General features: G+C 40.1%; 1 protein-coding gene across 3 annotated transcripts in view; it reads right to left on the bottom strand.

The window, feature by feature from the left end:
• Positions 1-26333, bottom strand: part of LOC140718517 (tumor necrosis factor receptor superfamily member 5-like) — an 82510-nt gene that overhangs the window by 36965 nt on the left and 19212 nt on the right. For all 3 annotated transcript variants that reach the window (XM_073032470.1, XM_073032468.1, XM_073032469.1), the window contains 4 exons: positions 25922-26006; positions 20942-21084; positions 14407-14432; positions 6317-6419 (listed from right to left, as the gene is read on the bottom strand). In XM_073032470.1, coding sequence (XP_072888571.1) covers positions 6317-6419; positions 14407-14432; positions 20942-21084; positions 25922-26006 — 357 coding nt within the window. The remainder of the gene's footprint in view (positions 1-6316; positions 6420-14406; positions 14433-20941; positions 21085-25921; positions 26007-26333) is intronic.

The following is a 26333-nucleotide window of genomic DNA, read 5'->3' as shown; positions in this document are numbered from 1 at the left end:
TGATTTTCTTGCTGCATATCGTCCATGTCACAGAAACATACAGGGGTGCAGTGAACCACTGCTACCCTGTGGAGCATGAGCTTTGTGACAAGATGTGTGGTCTTGATCTTCAAACACTCCCTTCCTCAGATTACCCAGGTACACTGGAGGAGATGGTGAATATCACTACTGATAAGTGAATTCTGGTTAATTGGGTCATCAGATAACCAGGGCAGCCATTTATTTGGGACAGCCTTTCCAGTGTAGCAAAATACCTCTCCTAGCCAGTAAAATTGAAAAAGCTATCACATGTTGGGCGGAAGCAGACACTTTGCTTGCTTCCTCTGGAATAATCCCAAAAATTGCTGTAAGTGGATTAGGTTGAACATCCACATCTATAACTTTAGATAATATTCCAAACATATCCCTCCAAAAATTGTTTAAACTTACACATGACCAAAACATATGAGTTAGAGTAGCCACTTCTGTGTTACATCTGTCACAAATAGGGCTTATATTAGGAAAAATATACGCCAATTTATCTTTGGACATATGGACCCTGTGTACTATCTTAAACTGAATCAAGATCTGGCGTGCGCAGATAGATGAATTATTGACTAAATAATAAATTTTACTCCATTGATTATCTGAAAGTGAATGTTGAAGTTCTACTTCCCAGGTTCGTTGAACCCTATCATTAGGCGACATGCGAGCATTCATTAACTATTTATAAATAATAGCTATTAATTGTTTTTGAAAAGGTTTAAACTGAAAAATAGCACAAGCCAAATTTAAAGAGCAGGCCGAGGGGTAATTCGGTAAAAAATCACGTAAAAAATTCCTAACCTGTAAATATCTGAAAAAAATGTGTATTAGAGAGCGAAAACGGAAGAGGAGCTCCTAATAAAGAAGCTAACGAAAACCCCCATTACTGAATTTTCCTCCAGCTGTAACCATGAAAAGCGATCTTGGTCGTCTATATCATAAATCCAAAAAGTAATATAACGAATATTAATTGCCCAATAATAAAATCTAAAGTTTGGTAAAGCCAGTCCTCCATCTTTTTTTGATTTTTGCAATAAAAGTTTATTCACTCTAGAGCTTTTATTATTCCAAACATAAGACAAAATCAGAGAGACTATTTTATCAAAAAATGTTTTTGGAACAAAGGAGGGAACTGCTTGAAATATATATATAAAAATTTTGGTAGAATAACCATTTTTATAACATTTATTTGACCTATCAATGACATCGACATAGGTAACCATTTAGAAAGCGCCTGTTGAGTATATTCAACTAAAGGGAAGAAATTATATCTATATAGGTCTTTAAAATTTTTAGTAATTTTGATACCAAAGTAAGTAAAATGGTTTTTGGCAATATTAAAAGGTACTTGATCATAATAATCAATAATTATTAATAGGAAATAATTCATTTTTATGTAAATTAAGTTTATATCCAGAAAAATACCAAATTCCATAAATATAGATAACATAAAAAGAATAGATTTCCTAGGATTTGAAATGTAAGCTAATAAATCATCCACGTATAACGAAACCTTATGTAATTCATCCCCTCTCCTAATACTCTGCACAGAATTAGAATCCCTAAGAGCAATAGCAAGTGGTTCTAAAGCCAAATTAAATAATAAAGGGCTAAGGGGACAACCCTGACAGGTACCTCTATATAATCTAAAATAAGGAGACTTTTGATTATTAGTTAGGACCGCAGCTACCGGGGCATGATAAATCAATTTAATCCAGGAAATAAATCCTGGACCAAAATTAAACCTCTTCAAAACCTGAAATAGATAAGGCCACTCCACCCTATCAAAGGCTTTCTCTGCATCCAAAGATACAATACATTCAGATTCTTTGGCTGAGGGAGAATAAATGATATTTAACAATCTTCGAATATTAAAACGTGAGTATCTATTTTTTATAAATCCTGTTTGATCATTTGATATAACATTAGGCAAGATATTCTCAAGCGTTTTTGCTAGAATCTTAGAGAGGATTTAAAAATCTACATTCAGTAAAGAAATAGGTCTATAGGATACACATTCCAGTGGGTCTTTTCCTTTTTTTGGAATCAATGAAATTAGTGCCTCATAAAAAGTTTTAGGAAGGTTCCCAGAGGATGTAGAATCAGTAAACGTTTGATGAAGATGTGGTGTAAGCATTTCATGAAAAGTCTTGTAAAATTCTACCGTATAACCATCAGGTCCCAGAGCTTTACCTAAATGCATAGAGGATATAGCCTTGGATAACTCCTCTTGTTTCATAAGTGCATCTAACGTATCAACATCTTGAATCGAAATTTGAGGTATGTTTAACCTTTGCAGAAGTCTATTCATAGTAATAGTACTATCAGAGAATTCAGATTTATAAAGATTAGAATAAAAGTACATAAATATCTTATTAATTTCATAAGGGTCTAAAGTTTCTGTTCTATCTGGTCGGGGAATTTTAAAAATCTGTCTTCTGACCATCCCAGCCTTTAACTGACCCGCTAAAAGTTTAGCAGATTTTTCCCTATGTATATAAAATAAACTTTTAGATTTAAAAATTTGCTGTTCATTGGGAAAGGTCATAAGCAAATCATACTGTGATTGAAGTTCGACCCTTTCTTTATATAGGTCTTCAGTAGGTTTAACTGAATACGCTTTATCTATCTGTTTAATTTTATTAATAAGCACTGACAATTCCGCTTTAGTTTTCTTTCTCAAGGCTGCTGAATATGCGATTATTGGTCCCCTAAGAAAAGATTTCAAGGTGTCCCATATATCCAGATTTGATATTCCTTCAGTTGTATTAAATTCAAAAAATATAGAAATTTGCTCCTTAATAAAATTAACAGAAGCTGGATCCCGTAACAATACGGGGTTCAATCTCCACTGTGAGATTTTCAAAAATCTATCCGATAAAGGCGCGTGATCTGAGAGCGCAATGATGTCATACGCACATTGAACAACGGAGTTTAACAGACGTGCATCTAAAAAAAAGTAATCAATTTGAGAATACTTGTGATGGACGTGTGAGAAAAAGGAGAAATTTTTATCGTTGGGGTGTTTATATCTCCAAATATCGACAAGGCCATATTCTAATAAAAAAGAGTTAATACAAGCTGCTGCTTTATTAGGAAGCGACGGATTGGTTGATGACCTGTCAATCGCCGGATTTAAGCAACAATTAAAGTCACCACCCATGATCAGCTTATATTCATTGAGATTCGGTAACTCTGAAAAAGGTTTCTTAAAAAAATCAGAATTATCAACATTAGGTGCGTATACACACACCAGAGCTACCTTTTGCTCGCATAATAAACCAGTAACAATTAAATATCTTCCAATCGAGTCAGTAGTAGTATTAAAGTGTACATTTCCTCTTATAATCCTAGAAACCTCTTTCAAATCTTCCTCAGCCTCTGCTGCTCCAGAGAAGACAGCCCAAGTTTGTCCAGTCTATTCCTATAGCAGATGCACTCTAAGCCAGACAGCATCCTGGTAAACCTCTCTGCACCCCCTCCTTCCCATAATAGGGTAACCAGAACAATGCAATATTCTAGATGGGGCCTAACTGGAATTTTATACAGCTGCAACATAACTTCTCGACTCTTCAACTCAGTTCCTCAACATTAAAGGCAAGCATACCATGTGATTTCTTTACCACACTATCAACCTGTAATCACTTTCAGGGAGCTATGAACTTAAGCCCCAAATCCTTCTACCCACCAACACTGTTAGATAGATAGATAGATAGATAGATACTTTATTCATCCCCATGGGGAAATTCAACATTTTTTCCAATGTCCCATACACTTGTTGTAGCAAAAACTCATTACATACAATACTTAACTCAGTAATAATATGATATGCATCTAAATCACTAACTCAAAAAGCATTAATAATAGCTTTAAAAAAGTTCTTAAGTCCTGGCAGTTGAATTGTAAAGCCTAATGGCATTGGGGAGTATTGACCTCTTCATCCTGTCTGAGGAGCATTGCATCGACAGTAACCTGTCGCTGAAACTGCTTCTCTGTCTCTGGATGGTGCTATGTAGAGGATGTTCAGGGTTTTCCATAATTGACCGTAGCCTACTCAGCGCCCTTCGCTCAGCTACCGATGATAAACTCTCCAGTACTTTGCCCACGACAGAGCCCGCCTTCCTTATCAGCTTATTAAGACGTGAGGCGTCCTTCTTCTTAATGCTTCCTCCCCAACACGCCACCACAAAGAAGAGGGCGCTCTCAACAATGGTCTTGCCAGTAACAGTGGAATGTCTCTTTGTATTTCCGGAAGTGCATCACTTCACATTGGATCATTTCTGTGCCCATATCTACAACCTGTTTATATATTGCTGTACCCTTTGCCAGACACCTACACTATCCACAAGAACACTGGTCTTTGCATCATTTGCAAACTTACCAACCACCCATCTATGTTTTCATATACAGCGGCATGCAAAGGTTTGGGCACCCCGGTCAAAATTTCTGTTACTGTGAATACTTAAGTGAGCAGAACTGATCTCCAAAAGTCATAAAGTTAAAGATGAAACATTCTTTTCAACATTTTAAGCAAGATTCATGTATTATTTTTGTTTTGTACAATTTTAGAGTGGAAAAAAAGGAAAGGAGTACCATGCAAAACTTTGGGCACCCCAACAGATTTGAGCTCTCAGATTACTTTTACCAAGGTCTCAGACCTTAATTACCTTGTTAGGCCTATGGCTTGTTCACAGTCATCATTAGGAAAGGTCAGGTGATGCAAATTTCAAAGCTTTATAAATACCCTGACTCCTCAAACCTTGTCCCAACAATCAGCAGCCATGGGCTCCTCTAAGTAGCTGCCTAGCACTCCGAAAATTAAAATAAATGATGCCCACAAACCAGGAGAAGGCTATACGTAGATAGCAAAGCGTTTTCAGGTAACCGTTTCCTCAGTTCATAAGGTAATTAAGAAATGGCAGTTAACAGGAATGGTGGAGGTCAAGTTGAGGTCTGGAAGAGCAAGAAAACTTTCCGAGAGAACTGCTCGTAAGATTGCTAGAAAGGCAAATCAAAACCCCTGTTTGACTGCAAAAGACCTTCAGGGAGATTAAGCAGACTGGAGTGGTGGTGCACTGTTCTACTGTCATCAGAAGAAAAGCTTTCCTGCATCCTCACCACAAAATCCAGCACCAGAAGTTTGCAAAGGAACATCTAAACAAGCCTGATGCATTTTGGACTGATGAAGTTAAAATAGAACTTTCTGGCCACAATGAGCAAAAGTATGTTCGGAGAAAAAAGGGTGCAGAATTTCATGAAAAGAACATCTCTCCCACTGTTAAGCACGGGGGTGGATCGATCATGCTTTGGGCTTGTGTTGCAGCCAATGGCATGGGGAACATTTTACTGGTACAGGGAAGAATGAATTCAATTAAATACCAGCAAATTCTGGAAGCAAACATCACACCATCTGTAAAAAAAAAGCTGAAAATGAGAAAAGGATGGCTTCTACAACAGGATAATGATCCTAAACACACCTGAAAATCCACAATGGGCTACCTCAAGAGGCGCAAGCTGAAGGTTTTGCCATGGTCCTCACATCTTCGAAAATCTGTGGATAGATCTCAAAAGAGCAGTGCATGTAAGACGGTCCAAGAATCTCACAGAACTAGAGATCTTTTGCAAGGAAGAATGGGCCAAGATCCCCCAAACAAGAATTGAAAGACTCATAGTGGGCTACAGAAAGCGTTTACAAGCTGTGATACTTGCCAAACGGGGTGTTACTAAGTACTGATCATGCAGGGTGCTCAAACTTTTGCTTCGGGCCCTTTTCCTTTTTTGTTATTTTGAAACTGTAAATGATGGAAATAAAAAAGAAATCTTGCTTAAAATATTAAAGAAATGTGTCATCTTTAACTTCATGCCTTTTGGAAATCAGGTCATCTTTTACTCGCTTAGCTATTCACAGTAACAGAAATTTTGACCAGGGGTGCCTAACCTTTGCATGCCACTGTAGGTCATTTATATGTATCACAAACAGCAGGGGTTCCAAATACAGATCCCTGCAGAACACCACTAATCAGAAACCTCCAGCCAGAATAAGTCCCACTGACTACTACCCTATCTCCATGGGCAGGCCAGTTCTGAATCCAAACAGCCAATTCACCATGGATCCTGTGAAATTGTTATCTCTGGATGAACCTCCCTTCAGTGAACTTGTCAAAGCCTTACTAAAATCAATTTCTGGCATTTTTTTTTAGTAAAAATATAGCTGCACCACTTTTGAAAGCTAATGAAAAGCATTCTGTTGGCATTGAGATAATTATTGTATAAAGTACTGGCCATCACTTACCTGAAGAACACAATGAACAACAGACACCATTATTTTCATACTCCCCTTGATCACAAGCAGTTGTCACTGGAATTTGGGAAATCAGGAATAGAAGGAGAATAATCTGTAATTAAACATTAAATATAGGGATTACTACAACTGAAAAAAATTATTTTTTTTAAAACAGAAGTACCACTGCAGATTTAATAAAAATCTTAAATTTTACTCGACAGTGTAATTATAAAGCTCTACTATTTCATGACTATTAATAAAGAAATAGTTCTCTTTTATATAGATTAATCAGCATCGTTACTGTCAGGTTTTCAACAGGGTTCGGGGGCAATTATAGAAATTATATTGCAAACTATGGTTTAATGCAAAGCATAAAATTGTAAGTGCACAGTTACTCCAAGAGATTTGGAAGTCATTTTTATTTGAATTAAAGACCGAAAATGATAAAAATTCTCAGGTAGTCAGACTGTGTTTTTGGTAAATGTTTCTGGTTGACAAGCAAAGCATAGAAGATACTTGAAACTTCACTAAAAAAAAGGCTGGGAATACTCAGCTGGTCAGGCGACATCTGTGGAGAGATGCTGATTCGCCACCAATGCTCCCTTACTACTCTAATTTTACTGTTTCATCAGTGTTTAAATAATGTGTCCCGTCCAGCTTATTATTTCTAGCATAAACATAAGAAATTCTGCAGATGCTGGAAATCTTGAGCAAAACACATAAAATGCTGGAGGAACTGAGCAACTATAAAGGATGTTGTCTGGATTGAGGAGCATGCCTTACGAGAATAAGTTGAGTGAACTCGGCCTTTTTTCCTTGGAGCTACGGGGGATGAGAGGTGACCTGATAGAGGTGTATAAGCTGATGAGAGGCATCGATCATGTGGATAGTCAGAGGCTTTCCCAGAGCTGAAATGGCTAGCATGAGAGGACACAGTTTTAAGGTGCTTGGAAGTAGGTACAGAGGAGATGTCAGGGGTAAGATTTTTTTAAAAAAACGCAGCAATTGGTGAGGGTGTGGAATGGGCTGCTGGCGATAGTTGTGGAGGTGGATACGATAGGGTCTTTTAAGAGACTCCTGGACAGGTATATGGAGCTCAGAAAAATAGAGGGCCCCAGGGAATTTCTGAGGTAAGGACATGTTCGGCACAGCTTTGTGGGCCGAAGGGCCTGTATTGTACTGTCCGTTTTCCATGTTTCTAGAAAGGGGAATAAATAGTTGATGTTTCTAACCAAGACCCTTCACCATCAAGGCTTGAAAGAAAGAGGGAAGAAACCGTATTAATAAAGTGGGGGGTGGAATGGGTACAGAGTACGAGCTGGCAGATGAAGGGCATTTCAGAATCAGAACCAGGTTTAATATCACCGGCATCTATTGTTACATCTGTTAACTTCCACCATTTGACAGACTTCCAGTACCAAAGTGACCTGACTTTTTAAAAACTTATTTTAAATCACTTCCTGATACCAACACTAGCCACTAAAAAAAAATCATGACTACTGAAATACAACAAAAAGTTTGACCAGTTTATCCAGTTGCATTGTGGCAGATGATGTTTCCTTGTTGGTAGCTTTGATGAGAAAAACTAAGTGATTGATTTGCATGTTCATTGATTAAAGTTTATCAGAATTAGTATCAAGTTTAATATCATGACATTCAATACTGTGCAAAAATCTTAAGCACACGTATAGCCAGGGTGCCTAAGACTTTTGCTCAGTGCTGTATTTGTCACCATGAAGCGGAGCGCAAGATTGTAAATCTGGTGGGAGCAAAGGAAGTTGGGAATGGTGAGGGAGGAGCGTCACGAGAGAGGTAACAGAGAAGGAGTGCCAGGGGCAGGTGGCGGTGTGGGTGCAGACATACTCAGTCCTGAGATACCAGGCGAGGTTATCTGATTCTCAATTTGGTTTATTAATCATTACAGAATGTCTCTCTGGTGCTCTCCACTGCCCCCTCTCCCTTCCCCTTTTCCCAACCATGATTACCTTCTCCCTGCCTGCTTCCCACTTTCAGAACCAGATTTATCACGAGTTGTGAAATTTGTTTTTTTGCAGCAGCTGTACAGTGCAATACATAAAATGACTCAGTACTGTGCAAAAGTCTTAAGCACCTAGCTATACAGTACATATGTGCCTAAGGCTTTTGCACAGTACTACATGTCCTGAAATTTGTTGTTTTCCATCAGCACTACATGTACGTAGAAAACTACAATTTACACTAAAAATTCATTTTGAAAAGTAAATTAAATAGTGCAAAAAAGTGAGCAAAGATAGTGAGGTACTGTTCATAGGTCAGTTCATCTACAGGTGAAGGGGAAGTTCACCCTAAAACATTGAGTGTCTTCAGGCTGTTTCTTTCAGGATAGCTCCTCTGGACCTGTGGAGTGACATCAGGTCTGGCAGGTGTTTTGTCAAAGACAACATTCTCGGTTGCCGGTGTCACATTGCTGTCAGTGTCAAGATCATCACTGAGAGGCAAGTCCGGTGGCTGTAATGTGTCCGTCTTGCTGGATGCAATCGACTCAGGTGTGTTCTTCAGTTGAGCACCCACTATCTGGTCCACATCTTCATGTCTGATCTCTAACATCCACTGTGTACATCAGTGGTCCAGTTCCCGTAGCTATCATACTGGTTGACCACCTGTTCTCTTGGTAATCACACGCTAGGACTTCCTGTCCAATCTCGAAGCTCCTTTCCGATTCTCTCAGCAACTGACTGAACTGTTTATTCTGCATTTCCCTCCAGAGGTCTGGTTTCAGGTCTATGCGAGATCTCAGGTTCCTGCTCATGAACAGTACTGCAGGTGTTTAATTTGTCATTACAAGGCCAGAGGTCCAATACACAAAAAGGAAGTTGTCCACCTTGTGCTGTAGAGAAATGTCCTCCTTGTCCATCGCTTTAATGGACTTCTTGAACGTTTGGATAAACCTTTCAACTAACCCATTCATTGCTGGGTGGTGAGGAGCTGATTTGAAATGTTTGATGTTCTTTTTCTTCATGAATCATCTGAATTCTGCCGTGTATTTTTTCACAATTTTTTCAGGTAAGCTAGTTCTGGTGAAGATAGTCCTCAGAGCGGAAGTAGTCCTTTCTTAGCTGATTAACTTCATTGGTACGACCTCCGGCCACTTCAAATGAGCATCCACAGTAATCAGACATGGAGTCCATGAATGGCCCAGCAAAGTCAGTATGTACTCTTTGCCACGGTGAGGACAGTCATTCTCATGGGTGTAACGGTGCCTGTGGGGGTGCATTTTGAACATTTTGGCGTCCTGAACAGCTTTGGGCCAAGTCTTCAATCTATTCCCAGCCACCACACATTGCTCCATGCCACAGTCTTCATCTTGACTGTACCCAGGTGTTCTTCATGCAGATTCTCTAACACTCTGGTACGCAGTTTGGAAGGAACCGCACAAGATCTACAAATCAGCATCCTTGATGTACTGATAGTTGGTCTCGTCTCACTGAGAACTCTGGAAACATTGGGTTACCATGAGCTGGCCATCCTTGCATGCTGATGTCATAGACAATGTTGGGTCATTCCTTGTTTTTCTTTATATTTGTTACCAATGTGGTGTGGAACACTTCTGCTGAATCACAGTATGAAGACTTTCCTTCTTCAGCTGCCAACAGTGGAAGACATGACAGTGTTGCTGTGTTGTTTGGTACCCTTGAACTCTACATCATAAGAGTGTGCTCCTAGGAACAATGCCCAACGTTGTAACCGGGTAGCAGACATCACTCGAATTCCCTTCCTGGGATTGAAAACAGACACAAGAATATGGTGATCTGTCACTAGAGTAAACTTTTGACTGTAGAGGTAGTGATGGAACTTCTTATTCCCCATACTAGATTAAGGGCCTCTTGCTTGATCTGTGCATAGTTGCATTCAGCACTTGTCAGTGATCTTGAAGCAAACACAATCAGACGTTCAGATCCATCTTTCATAGAGTGTGACAAAATGCCCCAATGCCATAAGGGGATGCATTGCACGCAGTCTGATGGGCAGTGATGAGTCATAATGGGTGAGCAGTTCATCTGATGTTAGCAGTCTCTTTGTTTCTTTGAACGCTCTTTCACATCTGTCTGACCATTCCCACTTTGGCCTTGTTTGCAAAAGTGTGTTCAATTGGATGTAGCACTGTAGCAATGTTTGGGAAAAACTGGTTATAGTAGTTTACAAGGCCAGAGTATGACCTGAGGTGTGACACATATTCTGGTTTGGCCTGTAGCACTGCCTCAGTCTTGTTTTGTGACTTATGTAAGCCATGCTTGTCAATGACATGTCCACAATATGCGATTTCATTCTTGGATAAACTCACATTTCTCTCTTTTTGCGTGCAGGCCATACTCACTCAGTCTGGGTTGAGCTTTACCAAGTTTCTGGAGGTGCTCTTCATTATTTCTGCCAGTTACAATGATGTCATCAAGGTAACACTGTGTTCCTGGGATATCGTGGAGCACTTGATCCATCGCACTTTGCCAAATTGCTGGAGCTGATGTGACGTCAAAGACGAGACGATTATACTGGAAAAGTCCCTTCTGAGTGTTGATCGCGAGGGATTTCTTGCTTGACTCCGCAATCTCCATTTGCAGATAGGCTTATGACAAGTCAATCTTTGAAAACCTCTCCCCGTCTGCCAAAGATGCAAAAATGTTTTCTATTCATGGTAGAGGACAGCGCAATACACAGCACTGGATTGATGCTCACTTTGAAATCCCCATGCATGTGAACTGCTCCAGCCTTCCCTTTCCTCATCACTGGGACAATGGGCATGGACCAATCCCTCCACTCAAACATGGAGAAAATTCCAGAAGCCTCCAAGCTCTGAAGTTCAGCATCCACTTTAGGACGTAGTGTACAAGGCACTGGACATGCTTTATGGAATCTTGGTGTTGCAGCTTCATCCATTTCATTTCTGGCCTTCATGCCTTTGAGTTTATCAATGTCCTTCTCAAACATTTTCTCATTAGCATCAGGTTTATTATCACTGGTGTGACGTGAAATTTGTTAATTTAGCAGCAGCAATACAATGCAATACATAATATAAAAGAAAAAATAATAATAAGTAAATCAATTACAATATACGTATATTAAATAGATTAAAAATTGTGTAAAAAACAGAAATGCTATGTATTTAAAAATGTGAGGTAGTGTCCATGGGTTCAATGTCCATTTAATAATCGGATAGGAGAGGGGAAGAAGCTGTTCCTGAATCGCTGAGTGTGTGCCTTCAGGCTTCTGTACCTCCTACCCGATGACAACAGTGAGAAATGGGCATGCCCTGGGCGCTGGAGGTCCTTAATAATGGACGTTGCCTTTCTGAGACACCACTCCTTGAAGATGTCCTGGGTACTTTGTAGGCTAGTACCCAAGATGGAGCCAACTAAGTTTATAATCCTTTTCAGCTTCTTTCAGTCCTGTGCAGTAGCCCCCCTGTGCATTAATCAGCTGTGACAGTCTCTGGTTAGTGTTATCCTCTGGGCTGCAGTTGCCTGTTGATGAGATATTGAGAACTTTGACTGAGTGCCAGTCTAGTTGGATTTTTCTCAATCATTCATTTCTGAAGTGTGTAGACCCTCCACTTTTCAACACATAAAGCTCTAACTGCCGTGTATGGCCTCCATACATCACATTCACTTCCAGTTTGCCTTTGGGGGAAACTTTTTTGCCTGTGTAGGTCTTTAGCATCATTTAAATCTTCTCTAATGGTAGCTTAGAAAACACAAGTCTTTTGTTGTCAGCCCTTTAAATTACAGACAAAGCTGACCCTGTCTCTAGTTCCATTTTCAGTTTTACACCAGACATATCTATAGTGATCCATATGATTTTGTTATCTGCTTCAGTAATACTATGCAGTTCCGGGCATGAAAGCTCACCTTTGTCAGAGCCTGTGCTGTCTGATACTGTTTTACATTCAGTCATTTTATGCTTTTCCTTAGTTTTGTGTGTGAGACTTTTCACTCTGTTGTGCTTTTTGTCTGCCTTGCACACTCTCACTATGTGACCTTGTCCCTGACCATTTCTGCAAACTTTTTCTTTAAGCCAACAGTCACTTGCATCTTGGGAGGGAATGCCACATTGACAACATTTTTAGCTTTTTGCACTATTCAGGGACATTTTGTGCATTTCACATTCAAACCTCTTTTCCTGTAGTTCTGCTGCATCCTTTGCTGCAGTCTCTATCGATACTGCAATGGTCAGTGCCCGTTCTAAGGTTAGGTCTTTTTCTGACCGTAGCCTCTTTTGGGTGTTTTGACTATGCATGCCACATACAAGCCTGTCCCTTAATGCATCAGAAATCCCATCTCTGAAATCACTGTACTGATAAAAGTTGGCGTAGTTCTGCAATGTGTTCAGAAATGCTTGCTTACTTTGACCGGTTCCTTCTGAACTATCTAAATTTCTCAGCTGTTACCAGGGGTTTATGGCTCAAGTGATTTTGTAAAATTGTTACAATTTTGTCAAATGTCTTGGTTGCTTGCTTGCCAGGGGTTGCTAAGTTGCATAAAAGACAAGATGTTCCAGCCCCTATTAAGCTAAGAAGATGGGGTTGACTTGCACCAGATTGTCAACTTCTGGAGAACAGTCGTCTCCAAAGCTTCACTCTTTGCTAACTATTACAAGGCTGCACACATTTACCACTTACAAAGTATTAAAAACTGAATGCATTACCAAAAACAAAACTGAGCGGTTTGACTTAATTGGAACGAACTCCATGACTCCCTGGAAGATTCTCCCATCTCCACTCACCAGTCAACTTCTGACAATACTATCCCATGCAACCGAAAGGGCGTACACCATTATCCTTTTGCTTATCCACCATCCTTTTACCTCTTTCCTTCCCTTTATCCCAGAAGAATATCAATTTTCCAGGTGAGGTCGTTCACCTGCAGTGTTTCCAGTTTTGTGGACTTCAAAACCTGTTCTCAGCATGAATCATCTGAGCTTGAGAAACCTCCATTCAGTCTGCGAGGGTGATCCTGCACTTTGCAATACTCCCACATTAACTTCCCAGTTTGCAACCTCCTACATTTCTCCAAAGATGCCCAACACCAGCTCAAGATACAGTATGTCATCCTCCTTCTGGCTATGTTGCGGTCCTCTTACGATTCAATTTATGACAAAATTCGATCTCATACCACTTAAATAATACAAGCACAGCACCATGGAATTTCTAGGCAGGTAGCTTCTGCACCAACACTGCCAAGTTAATCCTTTTACTGTAGTGCAACCATATATCTTGTCTAACTGATGTGCACATTGGTTGGGGCCAAAATCTACCAGAGAACTATAATTATTTTAAAATTGCAAAGTACTAGGCCAGAAGATAGAGATGACACTGGAGTATTGCTGTCAGGATTATTTGCAGTGAAAGATGGCAATAATTGTAATTCTAAGCCAGGAGGCCAAGAGGCCTGTCCTGAAGTCGGAGGTCTGTCATGTGTCGGTAGGAGAGGAAAGGGACTTATTTGTTGTTTGGTGGATTTGCTGCTTGTCGTGTTCTGTGTTGTTCTGCCCAGCATAGTGGGTATAATATGTTGGTGCCAGAATGCTGGTTGTTAATGCAAATGACGCATTTCACTGTATATTTCGATGTACATGTGATAAATAAATCTGAATCTCACCCGTGAAGAGAACAGCGTTGGTCTAACCTGTGCATAAAACATTACACTGAACATCCTGACCATCATCAACTCAAAAGATGCTTCTCATGACCAGTTAGTTGTATATTTGCCAAACTTGACCCTTTCACTAACAAGAAAGGCATAAACACCAACAGAGTAAGTAAATGGCAAGGACCGCAGTATTTTGACAAGCAAGTACTCTTCATCTCATGTTCTCAGTATTTATCGCTTACTAATTATTATTTTGCAGTTTGTTGTCTCTTGCACACTGGTTAATTGACAGTCCTGCTGTGTGCGATCTTTCAGGGATTCTCTTTTGCTTCCTGGATTTGCTGTGGATGCCCGCAAGAAAACAAATCTCACGGTTGTATATGATGACATGTGTACTTTGATAATAAACACTTTGAACTTTGATTACCTGAAATGTCATTTTCTCTCATAATAAAATGAAGCAATATAATGTAATCTTACCTTTATGAACTCTTCATATTTTATAGCTGAAAAAAATGTAAATATATTTCTACAATTACTTAAAAAGATCAAACATTTAAAATCCTAATAAGAACAATCTCAGAAGGCCTACAATATTAGTCTCTCAGGGTTTATCTTTGCTACTTTCCAACTCTTCCCAGCCCCAATCCACTGAATTTCATTTTGATTTCTGATGTCTTCAAATAAAGTGCACCACCATGGAAATACAAGCAGCAAGTTTCCTTCCCTTTGAATAAACCCCCTTCTCATCCTGTCTCCTATAAGGACACTATATCCTTCCCTCAATTTCTCTGTCTCCACAACATCTGCTCTCAAGCCGAGGGTCTCCACTGCAAGTCTTCGGAAGAGTCCCCCTCCCTTAGGAAGCACAGCTTCACCCTGCTGTGGATGATGGAGCCCATGCATGCATTTCCTATATGTCTGATCTCACATTCCCATTCTCTTCCCCCACCCATCTTCCAAGCTTTCTGCAGACAAAACAAGAGCTTCCCACCACATTCAGCAAATTAAATTTGGCACTTCAACCAGCTCCACAGGATCCCACAACCAAAAACATCATCACCTTTCCCCAACGTTCTGTTCTCCGCAGGAACCATTCTCCCTGTGATGCCCCAATCCATCTTTCCCTTCTAAAGCCCACCCTGTCCCATCCCCTGCAACAATAGGAGGTGCAACACTTCTCCTGTCATCCAAGTGCAGTAGGGATACACGTGCAATTCTTCCATCCTGGTCTGTTGCATTCAAAACTTGTAACATGGCTCCTCCACACTGGCAAAACCAAGTGTAGACCAGCTGACTGTTTAGTAGTCCACCTGCACACTCTCTAAAATGGTCATGTTGAGATCCCAGTGGCAACCCGAGTTTCCTTTGCATCTACAGTTGTTACTCAACTTGTTGAGTTATTATTTTTGCTCAAGTTTCCCACCCATTTAGATATTCCTGATCTAACTGTTGTAATTCCACATCCAAGATGTGTACCCAAGATCAGAAAGTCTTCTGCTGGGTGTTCTTATCTGCTTGGGACACCAGTAGGGAACAGAACACTCATGTGAATTTCCCCTGTAACTACCTACGTACTCAGTTTTCTTATGATATGGGTAAACTTAAATTCACACTGCAGATTATATCAATGTGACTGAAACATGCAGGGGCAACAGTAAATTTACAACTACAATTCTATTTATAATATCATAGGTAATTAGTTGTGGTTAATGGGGAATTTCCCTGTTATCAGTGTGTGTGCACACGTTAGATTCTACAGACACAAGATGCTCCAATTTATTTATATTAAATAAAACTTCAATTTTTACTACACATTTTTATTTTTCTGCATAAATTGTTCCGATGAGAACATTGGTTTGTTTCCCTTTCCTCAGATGTTCAATAATTCCAGAATTTTATTCTTTTTACTTAAATAAGACCTTAAGACCTAGGAGCAGAATTAGACCATTCGGCCCATGGAGTCTGCTCTACCATTCTTCTAAACTCTCAGCGAGTACAGGCCTAGAGACATCAACGGTCATGTTAACCCTCTCATTCCCACAATTATTCTCATGAACCTCCTCTGGATTCTCTCCAACGTCAGCACATCCCAAACTGCTCACAATATTCCAAATGCCGTCTGACCAATGCCTTATAAGGCCTCAGCTTTACAACCTTGCTTTTATATTCTAGGCCTCTTGAAATTAATGGTAACATATAACAATAACGTTGTTTCCAACAGGATTTAAAATTGAGTCAGCATTATTGAATTCTCACCTGCCAATCAGCAGCAAAAATGGTGCATGAATTCTGTCCATTTTTCTATGCATTTAAATGCAACAGAATTTAAATGTTATCATTTGATCACAACTGATCATACTGCCATCACTGGTTGTCCCATCATCTTGACTGGTAAAAGGAATCAGTTAGTCAGTATGGCTTGCCAGTGTAGTAAAGAACGGAATGGTGCCTGAGCATATTGGCTCAAGTCTGCTATTCAAACAGACATTCCTGTACATTTTTCTTGCCAGCTGACTTGCAGCCCTCAACTTAGGCTCTTTGGTGGCTCTCTATATCGGATGCAGTTTACTGAAGTGAAGAACTATACTCGGATTCTCCAGTTTATCAGTGGGATTCTGAATTTCTTGCATCACCGTCATAACTTTAGCCCACTGTGTCATGACCTTTCTTGATCTGGTCATAGAGCTCAGCCTTCAAGGGTCCGGTAAGGTCTGCAATAACAGAAGCTGGTTCTCTCAAGGATCTCAACTGATTATTTCCAAAGCAAAGGTGAGAACTGCTTTATCTCCACCTGCTGAGTACATGACCAAACTTTTGCAGCTGTACTTCGGTTTGAAGTCTGATAAACAGAGACGGTTCGGGGTCACATTTATCTGAATACATATTGTTAGAACGATTTTGGGAATTAGTAGGTGTGAAGTTTATGTGAGCTTCAAAGAAAGCATTATCCATACATTATAATATGGAGCTGTCCTTAGATGCTTAGCACATAAAATATTGAGCCCCACATTAGGCCAGCAGATCTTTCCACTGAAAGCGTCTCTGTACAATGCCTGCTGTGCTTTGTCTTGCCGAGTAACGAAGCTGCTTTGTATCTACCAGTACATTTCTCTGATGACTTCATTCATGCAACAACATCTGTAATGCTCCATGTTCTTGGTCCTGAACCAATACAGATGTTTATCAACAGCATCAACTGTCACAATTCACTCCTTATTACCTGAGTAAGTACTTCTTAGGTTTTTCTCAGATTCTTGTTCTGTGGATATTTATTTACACAACACTGAAATGTACAATTGTCTGTGTTGGTATCTACTTATCTGCTCTAGCATTGTGTTTCTGACTGTTCTTAACGCTCGTGAATAAACTTTATTTTATTTCTCCCAATGGAGAACTAAAGTTAGAGAATTGAGTAGAACACTGATCCTGCTTTGCCACAGTCAGACTCTGGCCAAGGTAATTTCAATAAACAATTTTCTCCACATTCAAAATGCCATTCTTAATTAACTGTTTGTAAATTTAAGGATATGCAAACTTTCAAGTTCTATTTTATGGACACTTAAACTTAGGGGGCATAAACAAGTTGTGCATTAAACTTTAATGGACTTTAAACTTTATTTCTCCTTTTAACTTGTGGTATTCTTTCTAGTAACAGTAAAGCAGTATCTAATGGAAATTTAGATAACCCCACCAAAAAAATGAATCAAATGATAAAAGCAGCTTCATGACAAAACTATTTAATTATTATGCTAATTTAAATGCCAGAAGTTAGGTTTTGAATTAAAGATTATTTAGAAATATGGTCATAAAGATCAAGGTATTCATTACACAAAAACATTACCTAAATATCTGGGTAAAAAATATAAGCATGAGACTAGGAGTAGGTTCTCTGGCCCATCGACAGAGATGACATCATCCAGAACACATCCCATGATTCCTGGAAAATCCAGAAATCTGCTGCTTTCTCTTTTGAATAACTCTGTGGCTGAGCTCCCACAGTCCTCCAGAGTAGAGAATGCCAAAGGTTCACCATGCCTTGAGTGAAGAACTTTGCCTCCTTTCAATCTCAAATGGCCCATTCCTTATTATGAGATAGAGGCACACTTGCTTCGAGATTCCTGCTGAAGCAGTGTACCTGCACCCACAAAGACTCTGTCAAAACCTCTTAAGAATTTGGTATAATTCAATGACAGCATCTTGTTTACTCAACCTCTTCTCATGGCAAACTCTCCCTGTCCCAGGAATCAGTCCAGTGAATCCCCACTGCACTTCCTCTGACAAGTATATGGCCACTGTTGCATGGTCCAAGTAACAGAAAGTCACTTGAAAGCATATTGTGACCACTTGAGTAAGGTCAGTGCTAAGGAGAGAATGATATTTACATTACCTAATCAGGGAGAAATTGGTTGGGATTTGCTTTGTCCAGAGGAGGTTCACAATGATCCTGGGAAAGACAGGGTTTACACATAAGGGGTATTTTGTGGCTCTGCGCCTGAAATTGCTGGAATTTAAAAGAATGGGGGGTGGGGGGTGAAAATCTCATTGAAACCTATAGAAAGAGTGGACATGTACAGGATGTTTCCTTGAGTGGAGTAATTAAGACTAGAGGGCACAGCCTCAGAATAGGATGTCCATTTAAAACAGAGATGAGGAAGGATTTCTTTAGCCCAGGGGTTCCCAACCTTAATAAAATTAATAATATTAATCACACTTAATAAAAAAAAAAGTCCATAGCCCCTCAGATAATGGTATTAGTCCACAGAAAAGGTTGGGAATCTCTGCCTTAGCCTGAGGGTGATGAATCTGTGGAATTCATTGACATAGGCAGCTATGTCATTGGGTATATTTAAAGCAGAGATTGACGGGTTCTTAATCAGTAAAGCTGTCAGAGGTTATGGAGAGAAGGCAGGAGAATGGGGTTGAGAGGGATAATAAATCAACATAATGGAATTCTGCTCATGTCTTACGGTCATACCCGTTTATTGATTAGGCCATTAGGAAGTAGCTGACAGAGACTATTTGTCAATCCTCCAAAACAGGTAGTTAAGCTCATTCAGGTGGTAAAAATAACAGGCAGGTTTTTGACAACTTTCTGAGACGAGGCCTTCATGCTGGCCTTGTCTTGACACAATACCTTGATCAGCTCAGGACCCAAAAAGGTCACTGTGGTGGTCATGTCCAAAAGTGAAACATTTCACTGTCCACTGTTCCACTAAAAGCAAACTGTACCCAAGTTTTGTATAATTTCAGATAATTATAATGATTGGATTTGCTTTGTGATCCTAGAAAACTTTTCTATTCCTGACCTGTGAGTAGCTTGTGATTCTTGGAGAAAAGTTAAAACTTTACTTGAGATCTGAGGGAAAGGCATGAAATGCAACTGTGAAAACAGTTTACTTGGACTTCAAATGAAAAAGATTGCTTCCATTTTGCCTCATTCAATAATCTAGTGGCAGCAAGCAAATTTCATCAGTCACAATAAAACAGACTTTATTACCATCTGATGGTTGAAGAGCTCTGACAACCTACTTATCATTCCCTCAAGGACAATTAGATGGGCAGTAAATACTGAATTTGCCTGGTATGTCCCATCAGAATGGATGAATAAAGATGGAAATCCAGCATTCTACAGAAGGTAGTCACCTCACTCCATTGAATCTCTGCCAATGCTCAGAGCATTCTGAACCACATCACTCCCTCAAGCACTTCACACTTCCATAAGACCATAAGATATAGGAGCAGAATTAGGCCATTTGGCCCATTGAGTCTGCTCTATTATTTCATCATGGCTGATCCATTTTCCCTCTCGGCCCCAATCTCTTGCATTCTCACCATACTCCTTCATGCCCTGACTAATCAAGAATCTATCAACCTCTACCTTAAATATACCTAATGACGCGACCTCCACAGCTGTCTGTGGCAACAAATTCCAGATTCACCACCACACATTCAGCCAGAAATAAAATCTTCCTCATCTCCGTTCTAAAAGGACACCCCTCTCTTCTGAGGCTATATCTTCTGGTCTTACACTCCCCCACCATAGAAAACATCCTCTCCACATCCCTCTATCAAGGTCTTTCAACGTTCGATAGGTTTCAATGAGGTCACCTCTCATTCTTCTGAATTCCAGTGAGTACAGGCCCAGAGCCACTAAACACTCTTCATATGACAAGCCTTTCAATTCGGAATCATTTTTGTGAACCTCCTTTGAACCCTCTCCAGTGTCAGCACATCCTTTCTTCGATAAAGGGCCCCAAAACTGCTCACAATTCTCCAAGTGAGGCCTCACTAGTGCTTTACAAAGCACAATGTTACATCCTTGCTTTTATATTCTAGTCCTGAAATGAATGCCAACATTGCATTTGCCTTCCTCAGCACAAGCTCAACCTGCTAATTATCCCTTGGGAGAATCCTGCAGAAGGACCCACAAGACCCTTTGCAACACAGACTTTTTAGATTTCCCTACAACTTATACTCATACATCAAAATTAAACCTCTCTTCATCACCCTGCTTCTCCCATCAACCTTCTACACCAGGAGTAATATTCATGATGGTTGTGGGAGGAAACAGGAGCAATGAGAGGGAAAGGAGATCACAGAGAGAACAAGCAAAGTTCCCACAGACAGCATTTCCTTGTGGTCAGAATGGAACAAGGGACCCTGGAGATGTGAGACATTTACAGTGCTTGTAATGTCACTGTGCCGACCATAATGCAGTTCCATTGTGGCCAGTATTGATTCTCATTGCGAATTAATTTCGACGTTGCTATGATTGAGAGGAAAAGTTCTTAGAACTGGACTCAAACCCAAATTCTGGGATCTGAATAAATTGGACAAAGCTTATAAGCTGAAACACAGTACTTGGACTTAATCTACCTGAATACCAGCAAAGTGGAAGCAAAATGGACATGGAGCATCATTAACAAATAGATTTATTTTACCAAACACATACTGAAATCATTATACCAATCGAGCAAATGGCCTTCTGAAATATATGAAAGGAATCCCATACCTGAAAATGAGCGGTAATTTTTACTGTTTCCTTGGTATGCAATATAGGCAACAATAGAAATTGTTAAAAGCAAATCCTGTAGAGTTGGGGCTATCACATGGAGCTTTTCCACCCCAGCTGGAATTTGGACCATCTGTTCATCCCTGTGGAAAATGAAAAACAGAGTCAAAGATCATTATCACTGAGATGCTCAGCTCAGCTCTCAAGAATGTTCAACAATTTTTCTTTCAAAAGAAAAATATGTCAATTTCACTACCTTGTTCTTTTCCCCTTATCCCTAGAACTTATACCCTTTTATTTATTCAGTATGCTTTCTGAAACTACAATTTCTCCTTTTTTCCAACTTGTTCCTTTGCCTGCTGAAATGTTAAGATCCTTGCCTCCCACTCCATTTCCTATGAACATAAGCATCATGAAAAGAGAAGAATTATTGTTTTTCCCACGTCACAACTTCATGGTAACATTAGCATTGCTAACAATGGGATTCTTAATAATTCCAGACTCTTCTTCATGGAATTTAAATTCATCAGCTCACCAGACTGGTAATTTAAAAGAGAAAAAAGAAATCGTTCAGTTGCATCTAAGGGGAGACAAAAAAAAACTTGATAATGCATCAATCAAGCAAATATATCTTATTATAATTCTACAGGGCCTTGATGAGACTAGACTTTTGCTCTCCTTACCCAAGAAAGGATACACAGGTTTTTATTTTTATTTATAGAAGAAAATGCATAAAGCAAGCAGACTTTTCCAACCAGACACAAAAACACAAGTTACATTTCAGAGGACAAGAATTATAGTCAATATAAATCCCTGAGCTCTTAAAAGTACATTAAACATCTTTGAATACCAAATTTTAAATTGTAATTATTAAAAATACACTCAGTGGCCACTTTATTAGATACTTCTGTGGCTGTAGCCCATCCACTTCAAAGTTCAACCTGTTGTCCGTTCAGAGATGCTCCTCTGCACATCACTACTGTAAAGTGTGGTCACTTGTGTTACTGTCACCTTCCTGTCAGCCTGACCCAGTCTGGCTATTCTCCTCTGGCCTCTCATTAACAAGGCATTTTCACCCACACCACTGGATGTTGTTTCTCACACCATTCTCTATAAAGACTGATGTGCATGAAAATCCCAGGAGATTTGCAGTTTTTGAGGTACTCAAACCACCCTTTCTGGCATAACAATCATTCCACAGTGTAAGTCACTTAGATCACAGTATTTCCCCATTCTGATGCTTGGTCTAAACAACAAATGAACCTCTTAACCATGTCTGCATACTTTTATGCAGTGAGTCGCTGCCACTTGATTGGCTGATTAAATATTTGCATTAATGAACAGGTGTACAGGTGTCCCTCATCAAGTGATCACTAAGTGCCTCAGAACATTTACTCAAGACAAGAGGAGGCAAATTGCTTTCTTTAGGAGGGTTGAGAGTCTTTTGATACCTGAAATACCAATGGAAACAGCTTCTCCTTTAAGGCAGGCTTTTGATAAGCTAAAGGGTGAATGATTATTGTGAGTAAGGAGCTTTGAAGTAATAAATTGAATCTGCTTATGATCACCTAACTGATGATGGCATAACTTTAAGGAGCTGAAGGATCTAACTCCTGCTCCTAATTAATATAAGTACACAAGTAGTAGTGGCACATTACATGCAAAGGTAACAGCAGGGCAGATGGGAGACAGAATTGTTACTGGTGTTTTAGTTATGGTGATAGTAACACTGAGGTTTCTGGAGTTGGCCATACTAATGGGGACGGTTCTTCCTGTGATTATTCCGGGGTGGCTAATGAATGAAGCTTAATGATGATGTTGTCAGAACACTAGATGGCTCTTTTCTACTTTATCCAATAATATCCTTGCAATGAAGTTGCATTTGGTATTGTGTGGCCAATGTAGACCCTGCTCCAAATTAGAACGCTCGTCTTTGAAGATGGCTATCACTTTCTCACTGTTGGAGATTTCAGGATTTATATTGTAAACATTTTTCTGATATTAAGGCCACGCCCACACTAGACCGGATAATTTTGAAAATGCCAGTTTCATGTAAAAACTATAGGTGTCCACGCTATGTGTTTTAAAAAATATCTCTGTCCACATTAAAACTGATATTTCGGTGAATCTCCTCCTATTGCACATGTGCAGGACACATCTACCGAAAGAAGTGACGTGTTTGGTGACGCATCTCGCCGTGAAAGGCTTGGTGCTCGTTTGTTCAGTTACAGACTAGAAAAACTTAAATGACGGACAGCTGTTGGCTCTCGCGCAGGAGGACTTAAAAGTGAAAGAAAACAAATACTAGAGCGTATGGAGGCAACTAACAGGGAGTTCCCAGACAGTATGGCCTGGCTGACGACGAACACTGAAAACGGACGACTATTGCATTAATAAAGCCCCTTGTTAAATGTATAAAACATGTCTGCATCAGTATTATCTTGTATTTCCATATAATGTTACATTAGGCTGTTACACATCTATTGTCAGAGAAGTACTTGCATAAATAGGTAAACCACTTTCATATGAGCAAGAACAGAAAACAAGGCAAAGTGAGTATACGTGTTTACTCAGTAAGTTATGGGTCAAAGTATTTGGTGAGTACATTTCTAATTCTTCTGGCTTCAGTCTCGTTGCTGTCTGTTCTGAAATTGTTAGGTTGCGTTCAAGATGCTGCTGTCACCATCTGTTCCGGCACGTCATGACAGTGTTTTTAGATTTCTCTGGTTACCCCGTCCACACTGCTCCGGCCAAGCGGTGTTTTCAAAATAACACACTCTGGAGAGTGTTTCTGAAAATCTCCGGTTTCGGGGGACGAAAACGCAGCTTTAGTGTGGATGGAGGGTAAAAACAAAGAGAAAAAGCTTCGGTTACGGATTTATCTGGTGTAGTGTGGACGTAGCCTGAATGGACCTATTGAAACCTATTGATGTCTGGCCACTCAGTTCTTATTGTAAACTCTTTGGCTTTGAGATTTTGATAATATTTCCTTGTCATTCTGATCTGCCTCATCTTTGTTTACCAATGTGACAATATTTCTCAAAGATTCAAGAGGAAGCTACTAACGTGATGAAGGAAGCCCTGAACACTGCTGGAGATACAATATATACATACACACACATACAAGCATGGTCGAGTAGTGGTTTGCACAACACCAACTGTAAGATTGGGATATAATTCCCATTTCTGCCTGTAAGGAGTTGCACGCATGCCCTGTGATTGCTTGGGTTTCCTTTGAGTGCTTTGGTTTCCTCCCATATTCCACGGAGGTACAGTTAGGGTTGGTGAGTTGTAGACATACGATGTTGGTGCTGGAAACGTGGTGGCACTTGCAGACACCCCAATACGATCCTCGCTGATTTGATTTGCTGCTATCAACACACTTCACTGTATGCTCCAATGTCTCGAAGTTAATTCTCTGTACGGTGTATGGGGTGTCCAGGGAGGGGTAGCACCTCTGGTGGCAGGCTTGTCGTGCCCACTCAGGGGCACCTCATCCACCTTTGGTCCCCACCTGTCACCCAGCTCTCACCTCTGGCCAAGAAACTGTTTGCAATCAACAGTGGCCACACCGCTTCGACAGGAGAGATGAACCAGGTGAGGGTAGCCGGGAGACAGTGAGACAGGGATTTGCATGCCCCAGCAGACTGGGCAGATGAGATCAACTACAAGATCTAACGGTCAAGAAGGCAATGCTGCAATGCTTCATGGAGAGCGAGGGGCATGAAAAGATACAAAGTGTCATGGCTATCCACTGCAGCCAAGGAAGTCTCCAGTCATGACAATTTTTCATACCATTGGACCAAGGTTTGTAAGGGTGAGAGAGTGGAACTGATCCAGAGCAACAAGATTCCTCCCGCACAGGTCTTGGTCATCATCGGACAACCAACACGTTCTTCACTTTTGTACTGCACCCAGTGTTGTGTTACCAGTATTACCGCTTATACTGTAGCTTGTCATTTTTCCTGTGAAGAAATATAATCCTTAGAGCTGCTGGGGTGATTTGAAACCAAGAATACGCACAATACATTGTTATGAACAAGTGGAGCATCCTGGCATTAATGATATTGACAAGAGACAAAAAGGCAAGAATGGTCACACTGCACTTGGGAGTACTGTGAGCATTTTGGGCCCCTTTCCTAAAAAACGGAGTGGGTCCAGAGGAGGTTTACGAGAATGATCCCAGGAACGAAATGGAGAATATGCGAGGAGCATTTAATTGCTCTGGGCTGGAGTTTAGAAGAATAAAGGGGGATCTCATTGTAATCTATCGAATATTGAAAGGCTGAAATAGACTGAATGTGGAGAAGATGTTTCCTATAATGAGGAGGTCTATGGTCAGAGGGCACAGCCTCATAATAGAAGAATGTCCCCTCAGAACAATGGTGAGAAGGAATTTCTTTAGCCAGAGGGTGGTGAATCTGTGGAATACTTTGCCACAGGTGGCAATGGAGGCCAAGTCATTGTGTAGATTTAAAGCTGAGGTTGATAGGTTCATGATTAGTAAGAGAGTCAAAGGTGGGGAGAAGCCAGTAGAGATAATAGATCAGCCCTGATAAAGTGGCAGAGCAGAAACAATGGGCCAAAAGGCCTAATTCTCCTCCTATGTTAATACTCATATGGAACAAAAAATGTATTATTCATGGTGATTAGTCTCCATTTTGTTACAGCAAGAAAGGCTTTGTTAATTATGGACAGCTGTCCTAAATAATCTGTGGCATTTCAGTGAATCAAACAGGGATAACTGTACTTGCTAGAGTTAGGAGGGCATCTATTCTCTACAGCTCAGAGAAATGAGGGCTGACCTCATTGCAAAGGACAAAATGCTTGGGAGGCTCAACAGAATAGATACAAGGAGGATGCTTGCTCTGGTTTAGAACAACAAGGGGTCTCAGGATGAAAATAAGAGACAGGCCATTTCAGACTAATACTATCACCCAATTAGAGTAACAATAGTTCTAGATCCACTTCACTGCTTACCCATTTCTTTTACTGAGCACTATTGATTTATCGATGGATTCCAATCCGTGCCACCTCCTGCTACTGACGTGACCCCAGTGGTTTCCTGCAGAAAGGTGACAGAAAAACACAAAAAATTGGAAGTGCTTGTCAGTCCAGTGAATTGTGTTGTTCTGATATTTAACAAGCAGACTTGACTTTATGTGTATCTTCTGTTTCTTGCCAAAGCTGAATTCAATCTTGATTCTTGGGTACACCTTGCACCAGCAGTTAATCCAAGTTACAGTACCTTTTGCTATTAAGTAATGACATGTTTCAACATTGAGATCCACACAATATCCAGTCTAGCAACTCTTAACAAAGCTAAACTGTCTAATTTAACTTTAGCTCCAGAAACAATTCTAATTTTTTCATACCACATTCACAACACTAT

The sequence above is a fragment of the Hemitrygon akajei genome, chromosome 29 (genome assembly GCF_048418815.1).
Source record: "Hemitrygon akajei chromosome 29, sHemAka1.3, whole genome shotgun sequence".
Classification (NCBI taxonomy): Eukaryota; Metazoa; Chordata; class Chondrichthyes; order Myliobatiformes; family Dasyatidae; genus Hemitrygon; species Hemitrygon akajei.
Note: the sequence above shows the minus strand (reverse complement) of the source record. Positions and strands in the feature narration are given on the sequence as shown.